Genomic DNA, 19,267 nt, shown 5'->3' with positions numbered 1-19,267 from the left:
TGTTTTTTTTGTGTGTGTATATATATAAAAGAAATGTGTGACACGTGAAAGCAGTGTTTTTATTTGTGTGTGTATATATATAAAGAGAAATGTGTAACACGTGAAAGCAGTGTTTTTATTTGTGTGTATATATATAAAGAGAGATGTGTAACACGTGAAAGCAGTGTTTTTATTTGTGTGTGTATATATATAAAGAGAGATGTGTAACACGTGAAAGCAGTGTTTTTATTTGTGTGTGTATATATATAAAGAGAGATGTGTAACACGTGAAAGCAGTGTTTTTATTTGTGTGTGTATATATATAAAGAGAGATGTGTGACACGTGAAAGCAGTGTTTTTATTTGTGTGTGTATATATATAAAGAGAGATGTGTAACACGTGAAAGCAGTGTTTTTATTTGTGTGTGTATATATATAAAGAGAGATGTGTAACACGTGAAAGCAGTGTTTTTATTTGTGTGTGTATATATATAAAGAGAGATGTGTGACACGTGAAAGCAGTGTTTTTATTTGTGTGTATATATATAAAGAGAGATGTGTAACACGTGAAAGCAGTGTTTTTATTTGTGTGTGTATATATATAAAGAGAGATGTGTAACACGTGAAAGCAGTGTTTTTATTTGTGTGTGTATATATATAAAGAGAGATGTGTAACACGTGAAAGCAGTGTTTTTATTTGTGTGTGTATATATATAAAGAGAAATGTGTAACACGTGAAAGCAGTGTTTTTATTTGTGTGTGTATATATATAAAGAGAGATGTGTAACACGTGAAAGCAGTGTTTTTATTTGTGTGTGTATATATATAAAGAGAGATGTATAACACGTAAAAGCAGTGTTTTTATTTGTGTGTGTATATATATAAAGAGAGATGTGTGACACGTGAAAGCAGTGTTTTTATTTGTGTGTGTATATATATAAAGAGAAATGTGTGACACGTGAAAGCAGTGTTTTTTTTTGTGTGTGTATATATATAAAGAGAGATGTGTAACACGTGAAAGCAGTGTTTTTATTTGTGTGTGTATATATATAAAGAGAAATGTGTAACACGTGAAAGCAGTGTTTTTTATTTGTGTGTATATATATATAAAGAGAGATGTGTAACACGTGAAAGCAGTGTTTTTTTATTTGTGTGTGTATATATATAAAGAGAGATGTGTAACACGTGAAAGCAGTGTTTTTATTTGTGTGTGTATATATATAAAGAGAGATGTGTAACACGTGAAAGCAGTGTTTTTATTTGTGTGTGTATATATATAAAGAGAAATGTGTGACACGTGAAAGCAGTGTTTTTTATTTGTGTGTGTATATATATAAAGAGATGTGTAACACGTGAAAGCAGTGTTTTTATTTGTGTGTGTATATATATAAAAGAGATGTGTAACACGTGAAAGCAGTGTTTTTATTTGTGTGTGTATATATATAAAGAGAGAGATGTGTAACACGTGAAAGCAGTGTTTTTTATTTGTGTGTATATATATATAAGAGATGTGTGACACGTGAAAGCAGTGTTTTTATTTGTGTGTGTATATATATAAAGAGAGATGTGTGACACGTGAAAGCAGTGTTTTTTATTTGTGTGTATATATATATAAAGAGAGATGTGTGACACGTGAAAGCAGTGTTTTTTATTTGTGTGTGTATATATATAAGAGAGATGTGTGACACGTGAAAGCAGTGTTTTTTATTTGTGTGTGTATATATATAAAGAGAGATGTGTAACACGTGAAAGCAGTGTTTTTTATTTGTGTGTGTATATATATAAAGAGAAATGTGTGACACGTGAAAGCAGTGTTTTTATTTGTGTGTGTATATATATAAAGAGAGATGTGTAACACGTGAAAGCAGTGTTTTTATTTGTGTGTGTATATATATAAAGAGAAATGTGTGACACGTGAAAGCAGTGTTTTTATTTGTGTGTATATATATATAAAAGAGAAATGTGTGACACGTGAAAGCAGTGTTTTTTTATTTGTGTGTGTATATATATAAAGAGAAATGTGTAACACGTGAAAGCAGTGTTTTTATTTGTGTGTATATATATAAAGAGAGATGTGTAACACGTGAAAGCAGTGTTTTTATTTGTGTGTGTATATATATAAAAAGAGAAATGTGTGACACGTGAAAGCAGTGTTTTTATTTGTGTGTGTATATATATAAAGAGAGATGTGTAACACGTGAAAGCAGTGTTTTTTATTTGTGTGTGTATATATATAAAGAGAGATGTGTAACACGTGAAAGCAGTGTTTTTTATTTGTGTGTATATATATATAAAGAGAGATGTGTAACACGTGAAAGCAGTGTTTTTATTTGTGTGTGTATATATATAAAGAGAGATGTGTAACACGTGAAAGCAGTGTTTTTTTATTTGTGTGTATATATATATAAAGAGATGTGTAACACGTGAAAGCAGTGTTTTTTATTTGTGTGTGTATATATATAAAGAGAGATGTGTGACACGTGAAAGCAGTGTTTTTATTTGTGTGTGTATATATATAAAGAGAGATGTGTGACACGTGAAAGCAGTGTTTTTATTTGTGTGTGTATATATATAAAGAGAGATGTGTGACACGTGAAAGCAGTGTTTTTATTTGTGTGTGTATATATATAAAGAGAGATGTGTGACACGTGAAAGCAGTGTTTTTATTTGTGTGTGTATATATATAAAGAGAGATGTGTAACACGTGAAAGCAGTGTTTTTATTTGTGTGTATATATATAAAGAGAGATGTGTAACACGTGAAAGCAGTGTTTTTATTTGTGTGTGTATATATATAAAGAGAGATGTGTAACACAGTGAAAGCAGTGTTTTTTTATTTGTGTGTATATATATAAAGAGAAATGTGTGACACGTGAAAGCAGTGTTTTTATTTGTGTGTGTATATATATAAAGAGAGATGTGTAACACGTGAAAGCAGTGTTTTTATTTGTGTGTGTATATATATAAAGAGAGATGTGTAACACGTGAAAGCAGTGTTTTTATTTGTGTGTGTATATATATAAAGAGAGATGTGTGACACGTGAAAGCAGTGTTTTTATTTGTGTGTGTATATATATAAAGAGAGATGTGTGACACGTGAAAGCAGTGTTTTTATTTGTGTGTGTATATATATAAAGAGAGATGTGTAACACGTGAAAGCAGTGTTTTTATTTGTGTGTGTATATATATAAAGAGAAATGTGTGACACGTGAAAGCAGTGTTTTTATTTGTGTGTGTATATATATAAAGAGAGATGTGTAACACGTGAAAGCAGTGTTTTTATTTGTGTGTGTATATATATAAAGAGAGATGTGTGACACGTGAAAGCAGTGTTTTTTATTTGTGTGTATATATATATAAAGAGAAATGTGTGACACGTGAAAGCAGTGTTTTTTTTTTGTGTGTGTATATATATAAAGAGAGAAATGTGTAACACGTGAAAGCAGTGTTTTATTTGTGTGTATATATATAAAGAGAGATGTGTGAACACGTGAAAGCAGTGTTTTTATTTGTGTGTGTATATATATAAAGAGAGATGTGTAACACGTGAAAGCAGTGTTTTTTTTTGTGTGTATATATATAAAGAGAGATGTGTAACACGTGAAAGCAGTGTTTTTATTTGTGTGTGTATATATATAAAGAGATGTGTAACACGTGAAAGCAGTGTTTTTATTTGTGTGTGTATATATATAAAGAGAAATGTGTGACACGTGAAAGCAGTGTTTTTTATTGTGTGTGTATATATATAAAAGAGAGATGTGTAACACGTGAAAGCAGTGTTTTTTTATTTGTGTGTGTATATATATAAAGAGAGATGTGTAACACGTGAAAGCAGTGTTTTTTATTTGTGTGTGTATATATATAAAAAGAGAGATGTGTAACACGTGAAAGCAGTGTTTTTATTTGTGTGTGTATATATATAAAAAGAGAGATGTGTGACACGTGAAAGCAGTGTTTTTATTATTTGTGTGTATATATATATAAAGAGAGATGTGTGACACGTGAAAGCAGTGTTTTTATTTGTGTGTGTATATATAAAGAGAGATGTGTGACACGTGAAAGCAGTGTTTTTTATTTGTGTGTGTATATATATAAAGAGAGATGTGTGACACGTGAAAGCAGTGTTTTTATTTGTGTGTGTATATATATAAAGAGAGATGTGTAACACGTGAAAGCAGTGTTTTTATTTGTGTGTGTATATATATAAAGAGAGATGTGTAACACGTGAAAGCAGTGTTTTTTTGTGTGTGTATATATATAAAGAGATGATGTAACACGTGAAAGCAGTGTTTTTATTTGTGTGTGTATATATATAAAGAGAAATGTGTGACACGTGAAAGCAGTGTTTTTATTTGTGTGTGTATATATATAAAGAGAAATGTGTAACACGTGAAAGCAGTGTTTTTATTTGTGTGTGTATATATATAAAGAGAGATGTGTAACACGTGAAAGCAGTGTTTTTATTTGTGTGTGTATATATATAAAGAGAGATGTGTAACACGTGAAAGCAGTGTTTTTTTTTGTGTGTGTATATATATAAAAGAGATGTGTAACACGTGAAAGCAGTGTTTTATTTGTGTGTGTATATATATAAAGAGAGATGTGTAACACGTGAAAGCAGTGTTTTTTTATTTGTGTGTGTATATATATAAAAAGAAATGTGTGACACGTGAAAGCAGTGTTTTTTTGTGTGTGTATTTGTGTGTGTATATATATAAAGAGAGATGTGTAACACGTGAAAGCAGTGTTTTTATTTGTGTGTGTATATATATAAAGAGAGATGTGTAACACGTGAAAGCAGTGTTTTTATTTGTGTGTGTATATATATAAAGAGAGATGTGTAACACGTGAAAGCAGTGTTTTTTATTTGTGTGTGTATATATATAAAGAGAGAGATGTGTGACACGTGAAAGCAGTGTTTTTATTTGTGTGTGTATATATATAAAAGAGATGATGTGACACGTGAAAGCAGTGTTTTTATTTGTGTGTGTATATATATAAAGAGAGATGTGTGACACGTGAAAGCAGTGTTTTTATTTGTGTGTGTATATATATAAAGAGAGATGTGTGACACGTGAAAGCAGTGTTTTTATTTGTGTGTGTATATATATAAAGAGAGATGTGTAACACGTGAAAGCAGTGTTTTTTATTTGTGTGTGTATATATAAAGAGAGATGTGTAACATGTGAAAGCAGTGTTTTTATTTGTGTGTGTATATATATAAAGAGAGATGTGTAACACGTGAAAGCAGTGTTTTTATTTGTGTGTGTATATATATAAAGAGAAATGTGTGACACGTGAAAGCAGTGTTTTTATTTGTGTGTGTATATATATAAAGAGAGATGTGTAACACGTGAAAGCAGTGTTTTTATTTGTGTGTGTATATATACACACATTATATCCCATATAACAATATAGGATATAATGTGGCTCTTTCTGAGCACGTGCAATTCTAATAGTAATGTGCGTAGTTGTACCTTTGAGACTGTAAACAATGAGGCAAAAAATTCTGTTTGGGGACTCGTGCGGAAAAGGTAAAACCAAAAAATAAAATTCATGAACCAGAAATATGATCATAGTTCTTAGTGTAACTGGTAACGAACTAGTCTTTATCCTTTTCTTTTGCACTTTAGCAACGCTCAAAACCTTAGTATATAAATCATCCACGTCAGTTAGTCTTTGATCACCAAGATAGAGCTTGCATTAAATTTCTGGGAACTAATTATTGGGTTGTATTCATGGATAGAAACAAAAGAGTATTCTGACTTAACTCCTGGTTTGTGTAATACACCTGACTTTTTTCATTCTAGCAAAATGGCGTCATGATGGACCATACCGATGATGCAGACGTGGCGATTAACTTATCAACCAATCAGACAACCAGATCGTCTCTGACCACACCTTCGTTGAACACAGAAAGTGTAAACAATGAGATTCAGGTAGGTAATATGTGTGTTGTGGTGAAATCCTTCCTGCTTCGTGAAACCGCTTGTGTTTGATCACATCACATCATTTTAATTCAATATGAATTATAATAACATGTAAATATATGAGTAATTTCATAAGACCTTTGTGGTTATTGTTTTTCTGCTATCGTAAGAAATGTTGAATTGACTTGAAAGCAAGGAAATGTTCTGCGTGTGTTGTATAATTCTCATTCCTGTATACTATTTATCCTTTATTACATACAATTTGCTACACTAAGCCTGTGATACATTCAACCCCTCTACACCAACACACATATATATACAAGCATAGTTTCCTTGAAAATAAATATTTCTTTCTTTTCAGTTACATGTTTGAAACAAAATGGGATTTACTATTTTAGTCAACTGAATCCAACTAACTTTCCTGATTGTTTGTCTGCATGGAAACATTGAATATAACTATTTGATTATATAACGTAAACTGAAAATAATTGAATGTGAAAGTAAGCGTTCTGTGAACGATGATATTTTCATTGCCCAAAAACTGCTTTTAATAACATCATCTGTGCCAGAAGTTCTCTAACGTACAAACAGGTTTATTGAAGCAAATGCTCTTACTTCATAATAGCGCAGAATGTACTTTCTCGTATCGGTATAAAAACAACATTCATTTAATATCTTCTAACTTTAAAACTCCGCTTTAGTACTATCGCTAACCAATCCTTGATTTTCTCTTTTGAATAATGCCATTTAAATACTTAATCAGTATTTTACATTATTTATTAATAGCGAACGAATCCGCACAGTCGGCGAGACGGCTGTAACAGAACAAGTTTATAAGTTTTTTTCTATAGAGAGTCCGTGGCTGGAATCTCTCCACCAATAAATCTTGCAGCTTACGCATTACCTTCGCATATAGCATTCACATTTTCTCTGTGCGCCTGCCATTTTAAACATGCGACTGTCCTTACCTGGAAATAAATTCTTGGATGCATCAGGTCAGTTTAGATTTAATAAATTTGCCGAATTGCATGTTTTAACGCGACTAGTAATTGAAGAAGTGTAACATTTTTGTTTGTTTGTATAATATGATAATAATATTTTTTTGTGTGCAAAATTCGTTATAAAGAGAAAGGTTGATGGTAAACTGTGGCTAAGTGCTTTGCATGCTCGTAATTTGAATTGGATCGTTCACTGTTTGCAGTCTGTTGCCGCATAATTGTGCTCCGTACTTTAGGGCCTTAAGAGAGTTATAAGAATGAGGGTCAAATCTACCACTTGGTCAAACAGAAATAGCCGAAACGTTGACGATGAATGCTGTTAACTAGCAACTTTTCTTATAATAAATAACATACATAAAATTAACTTGTCTGGTTTTTACATTTCTAGACACAATAGTGCAGAGGTTTTTGTAATTTTGTTTGTTAAATAACTTACCTTTATCGTGTGTTTTTTCTGGAAGGATGAGGATCTTATATCAAAGTGCTTCACGAATGATGCAAAATGTAGTCTGCTTTTATAAAAAGAATACTATTGTGACGATACCACTGTGAACGGGGAAAATCTCTTCTTTACCTCTTTCTATCTTAAAATTTTCTTGTTATTATTTTTCTTCTAAATAAAAATGTCATCATACTGGTAAGATATAAAAAGTCCAGATACGTTATAATGGTTAGCGTGTCAAACTGTGAATCTGAAAACCCATGGTTTGCGTCCCATTGCCGCAAAGTTGTGCTTCATACTTCGCAACCTGAGTGCGTTATAAGAGTAAGCAACAAATTCATCTATTCGAACAGTTGGCGGTGTGCGCTGTTGACTAGTTACCCTCTCTCAAGTCTGTCAGCTCTAAAGTAGGGACGAGAACAAATAAGCTAAAACGATAAAAGAACTAGAGTATGTCTTTTTGTTAGAGAGTCGTGAATTTTCAAGGTGAAGTAAAACTTGCGTATTCGTACTCCGTTTCAAAATGGGCCTAACGTCACTTAGTGTGAATTCAAGGGTTCATTGCTTACATCCCGCTCTCAGTGCGTATGTCTGCTGACTTACAACGCTAGAATCTGGGTTGTGATACTCGTTGTGGGTGGGCAGAGCACAAATAGCTCTTAGTGTATGTTAACTACAAGCAATGACTTACATTTACCTGCGGAAAAACGTACTTCGCTCGCATAAGCTTTGAGTGTTAAAACAAAAGTTGCCTAACGGCTATGTGCATATTCCGTTTGTGTAGTTTTTCCTGAAAAATCTGAAACAAACGAAAGAATGACTTGTTGTTTTCTTCAGATTAGTGAATATTTTTTGTATTATATAATTTTGCAACTAACTTATTATATAAATTTCGGTTTAAATATTGTGATTTTAAGGTGTGAGTGTAGATTTTTACTAGTCCTTTCATCTATAAGATTACTTTTCGTATGATCGAAAGTAACTTAGAATGACAAATAAAGATGAAGATAATTTTATTTAAAAGTTGCTTTTTCGCACTCCCTGATAGAAACTGAAAATGCTAAAATCATCACAATAAAAATCATAGTTTTTTTTTCATTTTTTCCCAAATAGCGGTGATATTAGGTGGGACTTATCAGCTTTAAGTTAGTCCAAAGCAACTACTACCAATAAAAAAACTTACTGTGAGGTTTCTTGATTAACCTCTAGGATACTTTGTGCTAAGCTGATTTCTAATGCTAGTCATTAAGATATTTACGAGTTGAACAGAGAAGTGTCAGTGTGTTTTATCTCTTCTTTATAACCATTACTGCTCTTGTCTTTACACTTACATTAGCCCTAAAGTGCTTGGTCACAGAGTGTTTTAAGACTTTGTGTACTGAGAAACATTTCCATATAAGGAGTAACATCGAAGCTATCGAGAGTTTGACTCAGAAACTTTTTACGTTATATTACAGTTCAGTGAAATTTTACATGGAGGAAAACGTTGTATGTTATTATTATCTCAGTGTAACTTACGAATAGAAAAACTTTTTAAAGATCGACTCTTCTTCAGGTGTATGATTCTATCGCAAAATTAACAGAAAAAGCTTTAACAGACCAGGAGAGACACCTTAACACAAATTTAAGTCTGTACAACCCGCAAAACGAAAGGATTAGTTTCCGAATTCAAATCAGTTTATTAACTAATAACAGTTTTGTAGTATACTTTTGTTCATAGCCATTGGAACCATGTCAGCGAAAGCCACCGACAAAGGATAGCGGTTCGGACTGGCTAATGCTCACTGGTACTATTCAACTTGAATGCGGGTTCTCGATCGATTAGAAGTACGGAGGAAAAAGCAAAGCAAATTATGTTGTGGCATTAGAGGAATTAGCTGTAATTGACTAATTTATCTCTGCATTCGTAGAACTAGTTGCGTTTATTCTAATTTCACTGACAACATAGTTTTAGAATGTGACATGTATAATTGTCGTGTAAGGTAGGCTACATGAAGTGGTAGGGGGGAGCTCAGGTCCTTGTGTCCGTGGCTTGTGTATATCTTACAATCGTGCACCTGAAAGCCTAGCATTGCTTGCGAATTGTGGCGCCAAGCGATGAAACCAACAGCTAGGTTTGACAATAGGTGATGTAAATTTCATTAATGATGTCCTTATCTTTACGAGTAAGAACAGTTGATTGTTATTTCTAATTATTTGACAATTAAGGACTTTATTACGAAATGAAACCTAAAATTTGATAAAGGAAAAAGAACAGCAGAATAATTATATGCTGGTCTGTGAAGGAAAGATGTGTTCATTTAGAATGATATTTTGGCAGCCATTTCAACTTAAAATATCACTACTTTACCATCGGTATAATTCTGATAACAACTAACCAATCTAAGCACGTGCGTTCTCGTGTTAACTTTCTATTGAATTCCTTATAGGGATTTGTGGCAGGATAATTGGAGTTGTTCGTTTAATCTGTTTTATCAGAAAGCTAGCAACGCGTCCCTGTTTTGATAGATTAGAAACTCAGGAGGCAAGTGTAAATAACTGCAAAGATTTAGCATTAAGGAACAGAAAATGTAGTTGAGGACAAGCTACGTGATTTTTAGTTGTATGACAAATGGACAACAACACAGCTACAAACCTTATAATAGTATCATTGGAAGAGATGTAGCATACTTTATTTTTATTGTTATCGCATGAGCTGTATAAACTGTGTTAGTTAAGTATCTTTTGTTTATTCTAGTGTTATGGCTTAACTGTTGTAGTTTGCCTTGAATTATTTTTATTAAAAAGCGTTGTTTGTTTACTGTAAAATATATATGTTGTTTGAATTATGTTTTATAAGTTTATTCCAGTAAGAGCAGTATACATTATGTTCAGTTTCTGCATTCTGTTACCATGCGCTTTTATGTACGGTTACACACCTCGTATTCATGAAGTAAGATTTTGTTACATAAGCCAATTAGTTAATTATAAATGATTTATAACATGTTTTTCTCTCGTAAAATGTAGTTTGTGAACTGTAAAACATTATACTACATTAGTGTTACCAAAACATAGCATTATGCACGCCTGTCACATTTCTTGAATCTAAGAAATTTGTGTAAAAACATTTTTATTTTTACGATCATTTTCCAACACAATTTGTAAGTTAAATCCTCTCAGTTTCTGTTTATATCATAAGATTAATTTCTACACCATGTGGTGTGACAGGCATGGATGAAAACGCTCCACATACCATAACAGTCAATCTTTCTATTTGGTTAAGAATAACCATATAGGCAGCTAGTGCTGCTGACTGATTGTAATACTTGTGGTTATAAGTTCAAAGTTAGGAATTGCTATGGCTGAAACTTGAAACACTGGCCAGGTCATTATTTGTCCATCAGGTTGAATATATCATCACCAAAACCTGGACAATAAGGAGCTAAAGATTAATCACACTATAGGAACAATATTCCGGTTTCCATGCTGTCCTTGGAACTATTCTCTCAATCTTCGAATATGTTTAGTTTCATTGCATGATTACGCAATAAATTTCAGTTGAAAACATTACAACTTCCATTGTAACAAGCTTCTGCGATGGATCGCAAAGTCAATCTTAAACCACACTCTTTGAAAAAATCTTAAAATTCACGTTTTAACGAACTAAATCCAAATCTTCTAATAGTAAGCATAGTTCTGCTTTATTTTTAACACTTTACAGCTTTTACAGTAAGATTAGTTTTTAGAACAGGTACGGCGTTTTGATCACTGGTACGATCATTTTGAACAAAAAGTTTCAATAAATAGTGGTAAATACAAACTTAATTTCTCGGTTGTCGAAAAAGTGTAACAAAAACGTTGTTAAATATTCTTAACTATTGTTTTTAATACAACTCTCTAACAACGAATCTCTAAGTCAACTAAACCACGTACAATATTTCGCCTTGTGGAGGTACACATGCGGTATTACGTCAACTCTCTTACAAATTTTACGGAATATTCATTTTTGTATGTGCTCGTCAACCCTAAAGCTATAAGGAGTGAAGGAAGTAGGCCTACAAAGATTTTCCTTTGTAGTTCATGAAAAGATTTTTACTGCACTTTGACTGAGGTCATGGTCTTATTTCAATACAATATCTATTTCAATTCTCGTGAAATCAGTAATAATTGGGAACTCAGTAAGAACAATCAGAAGATTTGCTTTCCAAGTTGCACATACCTCGGAGGAATGATTTCAGAAACACCAGGTTCAAAGTTTAATTTCAAGTGTAAGGTAGTAAAATACTCGATCTGCTAGCAGTGCGACATGTGCAGATATCATCATGACAGAGAAAGCCAGTCGTATAAGAAGGCACAGTAAAATTTCCGTTGGTTATAATAATAATGATAATAAACAGCAGGAGAGAAGCGTGTCTACCTACAGGCCGAGTAGTGTTCACAGAATCGTCAGAAAATGTGGTGAGAATGGTTAACTTTTGGGAAATAGTAAACTAACGACGATATACCTGTAGAAAAACCCGTGGCAAAAGATTCCTCAGATCAAGCCCTACAGGGCCCTGTATTTCATAGCAGCTTTTAGGGTATTCGGATCTCGTGTGGATACTACTTTATTTCCGAAAACTACTTAGTTGTTTCGGTTAATTATTTATTCGTTGTAAAATTAATTTGATATAAAGTATCATTTATTTCTTGTGATTTATTTTAAAATGTAAACTGTCATAGTTTAATGAATGCTTGGTTCAACTAAAAACAGAATTAGTAGAAGTATCCATGTTCTGTTTGATTAAATTAATTTTATTTACCAGGTCAAAATATAAATATGAAAACGCGCATAGCCATGTAAATGTAATATATTAAGGATATTAAGTAATTAAGTGGTAATTCTATCTTCTTGCAAGTAGCACGTGGTATACTGCTAGTTTTTTGTTTACTGAAACTGTTAAACAGAAAGTAAATCCTTCTTCATAAGCAGTATATGAGAAATATATATTTGTTGAAAATTTTTTATGTACTTAAAAACAACACAAAAATGTGTTTTTAATATGTTAGACATTGAAGAACGTTATAACAAACACTAATAAACTATCAAAGAATGAAAATAAATGATTCGATCATCGACTTGATAAGTTTCATTTAGTGTTGATTTTGTTATTTACGCAAAGCTCTCCAGATAAAGTGTACTAGTTAAGACTTGAAGTTTGAAACACACATTTAGCCTTTTTTTTCTAAATGCTTTAAAACGAAAAAAGCACCTTTTAGAATACTTACCAGCCAACAGTTCTGGCCATTTTTGAGCTTCTAGCAGAACAATGAAACATCTAAAACCATGTTAATATACGAATCTTGCCTTGCCTCATATATCAGGAGTCGCACGGTTCACTACGTAGTCAGTAAGACTTTCAGTAAAAACTGTTAAACGCTCATGAGGACAATCAATCACAAGAAATGTACTGGTTTTTAATAACCTAATGTAAAACAAGAAATATAAAATAAGAAGAAGCTCACGTGGTTCCAGGTGTTATTGCTTCTTTAATGTTTTTAAACATTTATTATCAGAAAAGGAAAAAGGAAAAAGGAAACTTAGTTTGTAAAGTTTGCGCCGTGAAATATGTTTTATATGTTTCAGTGTAAAAATCTTGTGTTTCGTAGACGAAATAACTTTTCGTTGTAAATGTATCTGAATTAAAAACGAAACTGTTAAAGCATGTATAGTGTTAATAAAAGTACTGTAAGTTTCTATTCTACGACTTTTAGTACTTCTTATATTAGGTAGACAATTATAAGATAGTTCAAGTGTTATCAATTTGAATAATTCCTTATATGAGTTATAACATTTGTGATTAATGTTTTATATGAATATATGGAAAAACTTCAATTTTTGCATTCTTCTTGCATAAAAGCTAAAGTGACGATACTTGTTTGGATTATTAGATTACTACTAGACCATAACGCTTATTACTAGTATTTAAATATATACACAGAATATCTTCTAATTAAGGATATGTATGTGTTATTTTAATCTTGTTTTCTTTATACGCTTTATTAGTCATACGTATTTCTTTCTACCTGCGTTTTTTGTTACTCAATGTATATTTATTCTGTTATCGTTTTTTTAATTAAGCACAAAGCTACACAATCTGCTCTTTGCCTACTGGGGGTATCAAAACGCAGTTTTAGCGGTGTGAGTCCGCTGACCACTGTGCAACTGGGAAGTGTTTATTTTATATCTAGTTTGGTTTTCAAATCATCATATAATATTTTAGTTAGTTTGTCAGTTATTTACATTTCTGCCTATTTTCCATTCTCTGTTTTAGTCTATGTATATCATCGTGATGGTATTAAGTTGTCAGGAAGCTGTTTTCTAGATTTATTTTATTTTCGATAAAACGTTATGAAATAATTTACGTAATATTTTAGTATGAAAAGGACAGCTACATATAAGCAACACTTGAATAAGCTACACATTAGTTGTTTGTTTTTATTGTCTGAGAGCATTTTACATCAATAAGGAAAACAGGTTTGCCGTGTTTATCTTGTATGACTATCCAGGCGTAATAACATTAACTGTTCTTGCATAAGAATATTCACCAGAATTACATTTTTTAATAGTATTGGCATGCAGTAAACGGTGCAGTAAATACATTAATCTTAAACAGCAGCTCTCCTGAAAATTATCCTTTGATAAATATAAACGCTTTTTTTTTTATTTATGACAAACTGTCTATTATACTTTACAATTTCAAAACAGTTTAATTATTGCACTGGATGGTTTTATATACGTAGTTGGCCGTAGTTTTTACTTAACGCTTGAAACATGAGTAAAATAAAATCACTGTGAGGTCTGAATTCCAGAAGCTGGAAATTAAAAGATACTTTATAACAGAAGACAAAAACCAACATTTACTGATCCCTCTTTCCTCTAGGACCAGAGTAGACATGCATCGACTTCCCTAAATACGTTCCTCTACTTTTCAGTTACAACAACATTTATATTCCCGAAGCTCAATGAATGTCTGACAGTCTTTTTGCTAGTTACTCACCTGAGCAAGGAACAAATTACGACAGGTTTTCGAATTACAGACTAGTCAGTGTAGGAAGGCAGTTGGTCTTCAATCTCTGTTGTGACCTTCTTTCAGTGATCACCAGGGACTCGTTGATCGCCACTATCCGGTAGTTGGCCAAATTGGCTTCAGTCCCTTGTTTCAAACGGATCCCCTAAGGGACATACTTCTTGTCACATACTTCTAATGCTGTTAAGACTGACCCATACTAAATCTCATCGCTATTCGGGAGGGAGTTACGCGACATGGTCACTTAACACAATGGTCTCCATTAACTCTTGTCAATTTTCTTTATACACCTTTTCGCGTGTCCTCTAGAGAGCTTGTTCAAATAAAATTTATTATGCTTTTATTTTGTTTCACTAAGCATTATGATACATCCTTGAGGTTGAAAAACTAACTCAGTACAACGAAACCTGTGAAATTTTAAGGTAAAAGTTATTGGAATTTACTAACTGGAGGATGAGTTTCTGTAAGGTGATTTTTTTACGACTCTGAGAACAACTTAATTTTCATTAACGATTTAGGTTCTTTTGGTTATCGAAGATCAGCCACAATGATTCATTTTTATTGTTTCAGTACTCGAATCCTAGCGCTTTCACGCTCTTATCATTTGATTCCACTTTTCTGATTTGATAATTTTGCAAGGTGCTTCTTAGACATCAAAGTAATAAACTTTGCTTTCTGCTAGCAACTAATACTTTGCTTATTTTTTTAATTTGTAAAATAACATTTCGATCTTAGATCAATCCTAATTGAAATGATTTTATTTATCTTAGCACCATTCCCAAAAGGCTGCTTTTTTGCTGTTTGTGAAATCTTTCGTGATGTTATTTCCCCCAAGAACAAACAACATTGTCCGGACTGTGTAGAAAATCGAGTTGATAACCAGTTTTTCTAAATATAAATTAGCGATACGTGTGATAATTGTAAACATATAATATTAATACCTCATACTATTGACACTGGTTCTTGATGCAGAAATCTGTTGACCGAAGTATAGTAACTGACAGTTTGGTACATCCGATAATTTATAAATATGACTTTCTTGTTAGAAATACTAAGCATGATACCTCTTTCTAGCTACTACAGAAATAAATGCTATCAGCTTACTATACTTTTTGTGTTAAAACCTCAAGAAAGTTAAGTATATTGTAATTAAAATTACACAGTCAATTCCCTTTAAATCATGCTTTTCCTTATACCACAAAGTTACGTAAAACTTCATAATATGTTATTTTTTCTATTCAAAACTATACAGTGAGCCATGTGTAATTTATTTCACCGCGGAGAATGGAATTAACCGTTGACTCATTGATGGTCTTAATGATTCACATAAACGAAATTGCCTGTCTTCTCACTATGAGCACATACTACTAACTCGAATATCGGGTAAATTGTGTGTTGTAATAATAATGATAGTAGTAGTAATAATAGCACCGGTAAAAAAATCGTATCAGCAGTAACCTAGCACAGTAACAATGCAAAGTAATATTTTATTTGTCAGGCCTACTTGAATTCTTAGATATACATTTATTTTTTTATTTTTGGGAGTAAAATGTTATTTTTTTTTCTTCTGATTTCCTGTACGATATGCCGCAGAAGACACAGGAAATATTACTTTCACTTATACTGATTCAACGGTAATAAATACTTAGGTCAAAAATCGCCAAAACCTTGTATGTATTTTATTTTTGGAAAATAACATTTATGTATGACAAACTATCTGTGGTAGTTTACAATTTCAAAACAATTTAATTATTGCACTGGATGGTTTTATATACCTACTTGGCCGTAGGTTTTCACTTAACGTTTGAAACATGAGTAAAATAAAACCACTATGAGGTCTGAATTTCAGAAGCTCAAAACGTCACCATCCAGAATTAAATATATGAAACGTTTTTGGCCATTTGTGACCTATCCATCTATTTCTGTGTCTCTCTCACCTATACAATTTACTCTATTTAAAAAAAAATCACCTTAAATAAATAAGAGTAGAGAACTAATTTCGATCAGTTTGTTTTTATAAAACTCGGGAGAGCTGTTTTTTATTATTCTGTCTAAATGTTGTGACTTTTAAAATATTGTTTTTCTATTTTGATTACACATCGTGACCTTCTTACTTTAGTTTCATGCTATACATGGACGTAGTGACTTACCGACTGTTTTTCTTTCGGTGTGCACATCTCAGTTGTTGTTTTTCCCTGTTCTGTTACCGTGTTGTTTTTATATTCTACTTAGACGTAATGACTTCTCAACTGTAGTTTTTTACTCTACTTGGATGGAGTAACGTTTAGATTTTGGTTTTTATACTATTATTTGTATAGTAGTTTTTTGTGTGTTGTATTCAATTTGTGTGTTGACATTTCACTTGTTGTTTTCGTACTATACGTGGTTGTTGTGACTTTCTATCTACTGTTTTTCTACTCTCTTACACATCGTGACTTCCAAACTTTTGTGTTTTTTTTTTTATTTACTTGGACGAGGTACCTTTCTGGCTATTATATTCCTACTTTACTTGGATGTAATGACTTTATGACTGTAGTTTCTCTACACTGTCCAGACGTGGCGTCTTTTCAGGTGTTCTTTTTCTGCTCTTCTTAGGTGTGATAACTTTCAGACTGCTTTGTATCTGTTTAAATTTTGTGATGACATTTCAGCATTTCTTTTACTCTATCTAGACATGATGCTTTTTCAACTGCTGCTTTTCTACTCTATTTGGACGTGGTGACTGTCCAGGTTTGTTTTTTTCTGTCCAGTTTCCGTTTTGCTGTTTTAGCTGTTGGTTTGTAGTCTACCTGGATGTAATGACTTTAAAACAGTGTTTTTTTTTATTTTGCAATTGCCGATTATTGTTTATATGTTAAATTTGAGTATTAACATTTCAATTCATATTTTTTAAATACTACTTTGACGTGTTCACTTTGTGATGTAAGAGAAACACGTAGGTTCAAGAAATTTTGATAGAAATAACTTAAAACCCTATAACCTGAGCACTTTCAATAGGTGGACCTTCCTTCTTCAGGGTCACATTGGGAATGATATTATGTTTACTTTGTGATTGTTGTTTTTCTACTGTATCTGAACGTGGTGACTTTTGGATTGATGTTTTTCTACTCTGTTGGTACATCATGGCTTTCAGTTATTGTTTTTCTGCACATTTTGCGTGTGGAAATTTCAGGTGTTATTTTTCTAACCTATTTCAATGTAATGACTTTGCGGTTATTTTTTTCTACTCTACCTAAACATCGTGTCTTATTGGGTGTTATTTTTCTTTTTTTCATTCTGTTGTTTATCTGTTCAATTTCAGTACTGACATTCTAGCTGTCGTCTTCTTACCCTACTTGAATGTTGTTGCTTTACAACTGCTGTTTTCCTACTCTAATTTCTCGTTGTGACTTTCCTACTTGTTTATTACTTTACCTAAACATGGTGACTCTCCAGCTGTTGTTTTTTTATTTACTATGTGGACGTGGTAGCTTTCCTTCTAATGTTTTCCTACTCTGCATGGAAGTATTGACTTTACGATTGTACGTTTTTTTACACTCCACTTGTTCATGGAGATTTTTCGATTATTGTTTTTCTACTCAATTTAAGATGATGGTTTTCTAATTATCGTTTTTCTGCTCAGTTTTCATGTCAGCATTTCATTTGTTATTTTCCTAGACCACATGGAAATAATGACTTTGGCACTGTTGTTTTTCTTCGCTACCTGGATGTGGTGACCTTCCGATATCTTTTGCTGTCTTCCGAGTAGTAAAAACCTTCCGACTATCCTATTTCTGTTCAATTTGCGTGTTGAAATTTCAACTGTCCTTTTTTTTAGTTCTAATTGCACGTGGTGATTTTACTCTACTTTTCTTATTACTCTACTTCGACTTGGTAACTTTCCGACTATTGTTTTTTTACCCTATATAAATGTTGTGACTTTCCAACTGTTTCTTTTCTCTACTTGGACGTGGTGGCTCTCTGGCTATTGTTTTTCTATTCTACTTCGGACATGATGACTGTCCAGCTATTGTTTTTTAGTTTAGTTTTCGCATTGGTATTTCAAGGGTTTTCCATTATACTAGCACGTAATCTGGACAATGTGGCTTTTTTATTTTATTTTGTTTTTTCTAGTCTGTTTTGACGTAATGACTTTACGGCTCGTTTTATCTATGTTATCTGGACGTGGTGTCTTTCCAAATTTTGTTTTTCTACTCTTTTCAGGCTTGGTAGCTTTTCAACTATTGTTTATCAGTTCAAACTGCGTGTTGACATTTCAACTGTTCTCCTTCGATATTGTTTGGATTTTGCGACTTTCGAACTACAGTTTTTTCTCTAATTGTGTACTTTCATATTTTTTCTAATCTAATTAGACATGATGACTTTTCGGCTGTTTTTGTTTTCCACTGTAATTAAACCAGTAATTTTTGTGACTGTTGTGTTTATACTCTACCCAGACGTTGTGACATTTCTGTTTTATTTTTTTTACTCTACAAAGATGTCATGAGTTTCCAACCGTTTTTCCCCCTACTCTACTTGAACATTGTGGCTTTTTAATTATTGCTTTTCTATTGAGTTTTCGTATTGGTATTTTGGATGTGTATTTTTCTACTCCGTTTAGACATGGTTACTTTTCGACAGTTTTTTTTCTCCACACAGACGTTGTGTGACTCTTCAGGTTTTTTTTCTACTTACACGTGGCGACTTTGAGACTGTTTTTTATTTAATTTACCTGGACATGGTGACTTTTCAACTGTTGTTTTTCAACTCTACTTGGACATGGTGACTTTCAAATCTTTTTTTTTTGTTGTTGTTGTTGTTACTCTACTTGGACATGGTGACTTCCAAATCTTTTTTTTTTTTTGTTGTTGTTGTTACTCTACTTGGACATG

At 32.3% G+C, this 19,267-nt stretch overlaps 1 protein-coding gene across 1 annotated transcript in view; it reads left to right on the top strand.

Annotated features, from left to right (window-relative positions):
- The window catches only part of LOC143222171 (forkhead box protein P1-like), a 201,731-nt gene that overhangs the window by 136,312 nt on the left and 46,152 nt on the right, over positions 1-19,267 (top strand). Inside the window, exon 4 of the mRNA XM_076448248.1 lies at positions 5,788-5,916. Within this exon, the coding sequence (XP_076304363.1) occupies positions 5,800-5,916 (117 nt within the window). The 5' untranslated portion in view covers positions 5,788-5,799. The remainder of the gene's footprint in view (positions 1-5,787; positions 5,917-19,267) is intronic.

Source organism: Tachypleus tridentatus, chromosome 8, assembly GCF_004210375.1.
Source record: "Tachypleus tridentatus isolate NWPU-2018 chromosome 8, ASM421037v1, whole genome shotgun sequence".
Taxonomy (NCBI): Eukaryota; Metazoa; Arthropoda; class Merostomata; order Xiphosura; family Limulidae; genus Tachypleus; species Tachypleus tridentatus.
The sequence above is the reverse complement of the archived record's forward strand: the minus strand, read 5'-3'. Positions and strand labels throughout refer to the sequence as shown.